The sequence below is a fragment of the Aplysia californica genome, unplaced genomic scaffold (genome assembly GCF_000002075.1).
Source record: "Aplysia californica isolate F4 #8 unplaced genomic scaffold, AplCal3.0 scaffold00243, whole genome shotgun sequence".
Taxonomy (NCBI): domain Eukaryota; kingdom Metazoa; phylum Mollusca; class Gastropoda; order Aplysiida; family Aplysiidae; genus Aplysia; species Aplysia californica.
In genome coordinates, this window is record NW_004797513.1 from 708,204 (window position 1) to 711,655 (window position 3,452).

Here is a 3,452-nt window from a genome sequence, read left to right on the forward strand (position 1 = left end):
CCTTTTGAAAAAAAATCCAAAAACTAAAACCAAAACAAAACACCCCCCCACCCAAAAACAACAACAACAACAACACAAAAACAAACAACAACCAAAAAAACAAACAAAACAAAACAAAGCAAAAAAAAAAAACAACAAAAACAAACAACAACAACCCACCACTTCCAAGCCCTAGGTTTTTTCAAAATCTGGACCGTTTTGTCTACATAGTTCGGTGATGAACACGCCCCTCCTCGACCTAGACACTCGAAACTCCCAATGTAGTCTAAGGTATGCTATTATTTATTGAACCTGACAGTCTTACATCAATACTCAGATTGAACTAACACCTTGTCAGCTCTATAAAGGTTTTACAAAGCATGACACGACGGTTAGACGGTTTGACGTTTCTTTCAGAATACGTTATCGTTTTTTCTTCTTTCTGGGTTAAAATTACAGTTAGCTGCTCCCCGTATCCCTTTTAAACATACTTGACCCAATTCGCAAACATTCGGGGTCACGACGGGGCAATAGTTGGGTCAGTGTTATGTCTCACAGAGAGGTGTTGGTTCTACGTTTGCGGATTCTCATATGTACGAGGGGGGCATAGCAAAAGCTGTTTTTTTAACTGACCATAAAGGAATAAAGGTAAAAAGCTGAAATTTGGGGTGAAAGCCGACAATCATCTTTCGAGAATGCATATACATTTGGGGGAATTTCTGATTACTGATTTTAACACAAACGCACTGTAAGTGAATGGGGGTATGTTGTTCTCCAATTTCAACATAGTAACGGAGAAAATTGAGCACAGGGCAGTAATGAAGATTTTGTTCGTGGAAGGCAAGCAACTACACGGTATTTTTAAACGTGTTGAAAATCAAGAAACTTGTGTTGTCTGATAGGCGGGTGACAGTCGATTGTTTGCGCAAAGAAACTAGGCTTAGTATCGTATCAGTTGAACGGATCTTAAATGAACATTTGAATATGACCAAGGTTTCTGCGAGATGGGGCCCACGTTTGTTGATTCCTCCTCAAAAAGTGCAACGACTGAATGTTTTAGTGAACAATTGCTTGGTCTGTATGAAAAGGTGAATCTAATATTTTTGAAAGACGTGTAACCATGGATGAGCCATGAGTCCACAAATACGATCTTGAGTCAAAATCTGCATCAATGAAGTGGAAATCGCCCTCGTCTCCAACACCAAAGAAGGCAAAGGTGCAGCCATCAAGTGGAACAATGATGCTATCAGTGTTTTGGGATTAAGAAGGAGTGATTATGACAGACTGTCTTGAAGATGGATATACGATCACCGGAGACCACTATTTTAACCAGAATGAACAATCACGAGAGGGCATAAAAGAAAAACGCAAAGGAAAGATCTCAAAAAGCATTTTGCTGCTTCACGACAACGCGCCAGCACACACTTCAAGAAAAGCTGCAGAAACTGCGCGAGAAAGAGAGTTTATAAAGTTTGCCACATCCGCCCCATCCTCCAGATTTAGTCTCCTTTTACTTCTTTTATTCACCAAACTGAAAAAGGATTTAAAAGGAAGGCATTTTGAAAGTGATGATGAGGTAAAAAAAAAAGCGGTAGAGGGCTGGTTTTCTGACAAAGAGAGGGTCTTTTATTCTCAAGGTCTTTTCAAGGTCATACACCGATGGCAAGAATGTCTAACTGTTGGAGACGACTACGTAGAGAAAGATTAATGTATGTTCCAAATTTCAGCTTTCTGCCTTTATTGCTTCATTGTCAGTTTTAAAAAGATAGGTATACCCATCGTAGAAGTCTGTTTTTGTTTTTTATTTGTTTGTTTTTCGTTGTTTTCCCCGTCTTTCCGACAGCCCTACAGGCCCCTTAACATGATATGGTATGATGATAGTGACCCCCCAAAAAAACAACAAAAAAAACCCAACAAAAACCAAGAACAAAAAAACACCCCCCCCCCCTTACAATAACACGACTGAATGCCGCACAGTTCACGTTTCTATTGTTAGATGTGCGCTGGACGACTACCCCAACGACACATACGCCACACAGAGCGCGTTCCACGCTTCCCTCATCAACTCCTCCATCCCTCTGGACAACAAGGGCAAGAGGGAGCAGTGCCTCATCCTCCGGCCTGACCATAGGCACAAGCTCATCAAGAGGGAGCTCCCTGCGACTGGACACGATGACGTCATCAATGGGTCAACCATAGCCCCGGACGATGGTTTGGCTGCAGTCCAGTGCGATCGTTGGGTGTACGACCATGAGTTTTTTGAGCGCTCCGTCATTGAAGAGGTTTGTTGTACTGAATTTTGTTGTTGATTTAATTTTTTATTTAATTTTTTAGACCTCTTTGATGCGCAGCTGGGATAATTATAATTATTATAGGTGCAATTTACTCGTTAATCCGATCCGTACGATTTGCATAACAGTCTGTCAAAATGATTTTTTGAGAAATACTGAACGTTTTAAAGAGATCTTCGTACTAGAAGTATTCTAAAATGTGAAGAATACAACCACGGGGGTAGAAAATGACCCCAGGGCGTACGGATAGAGTTAAGATCCCCATTCTGAGCTTTCTTGAATTACTACGTATATCCTGTGTCTCCACTTTCTGTGGTAGCCAATATAAGAGTAAGAGTAGCATGTTCCCATACGTGAAGGAAGATTTTATTTTGAAAACTTCTTCTAAAAAGGGAAGCGTCATGTAGAACCCAAGACTGAAGGGTATAACCTGATAACCTTCACCCTTTTTTTGAAAAATGGGTATTCCAATGTACAGCGCATTGAGCTACTTTTTTTGGAAATGCGCTATATAAATGTTATATATTATTATTATTATTATTACCTCCGCAGTTGGAGATCATCTGTGAGCGCAAACAATGGCGGACTCACGCCAACATGGCAATGATGGTGGGAAAGCTGGCATCGGCCTTTGTCCAGGGGATCTGCAGTGACCTGTGAGTATACTGGGCTATTTTGGGAGTGTGTAGTGACCTGTGAGTATACTGGACTATTTTGGGAGTGTGTAGTGACCTGTGAGTATACTGGACTATTTTGGGAGTGTGTAGTGACCTGTGAGTATATTGGGCTGTCTCCTCAGCCGTTGCATTAAATTATAATGCGGTACAGCATTGGTGCAACAATTCGCTGCCTTGAGTTACAAAGTTCTATCTGACATTTTTTGCCGTTTTGAGTGGAGTTACTAAGACCGTAATGACAGAGAACAAATGTATGATCTGCTCTAGCAAAATCACAATATTATTTGGAGTTGTTATCAAGATATTGAAAGAACTACATTGGGAAAAGCTTGGCGTGTTGTGAATCTCAAAAGAATTTACGTCAAATTTCTTTACATAAGAGAAGAAAACACATACATAATTCTGTAACCAACATATTACAAGAAAACACATACATAATTCTGTAACCAACATATTACAAGAAAACACATACATAATTCTGTAACCAACATATTACAAGAAAACA

At 40.1% G+C, this 3,452-nt stretch overlaps 1 protein-coding gene across 1 annotated transcript in view; it reads left to right on the forward strand.

The window, feature by feature from the left end:
• Nucleotides 1-3,452, forward strand: part of LOC101860021 (organic cation transporter protein) — a 43,417-nt gene that overhangs the window by 22,403 nt on the left and 17,562 nt on the right. The window contains exons 2-3 of the mRNA XM_035970259.1: nucleotides 1,976-2,261; nucleotides 2,823-2,926. Coding sequence (XP_035826152.1) covers nucleotides 1,976-2,261; nucleotides 2,823-2,926 — 390 coding nt within the window. The remainder of the gene's footprint in view (nucleotides 1-1,975; nucleotides 2,262-2,822; nucleotides 2,927-3,452) is intronic.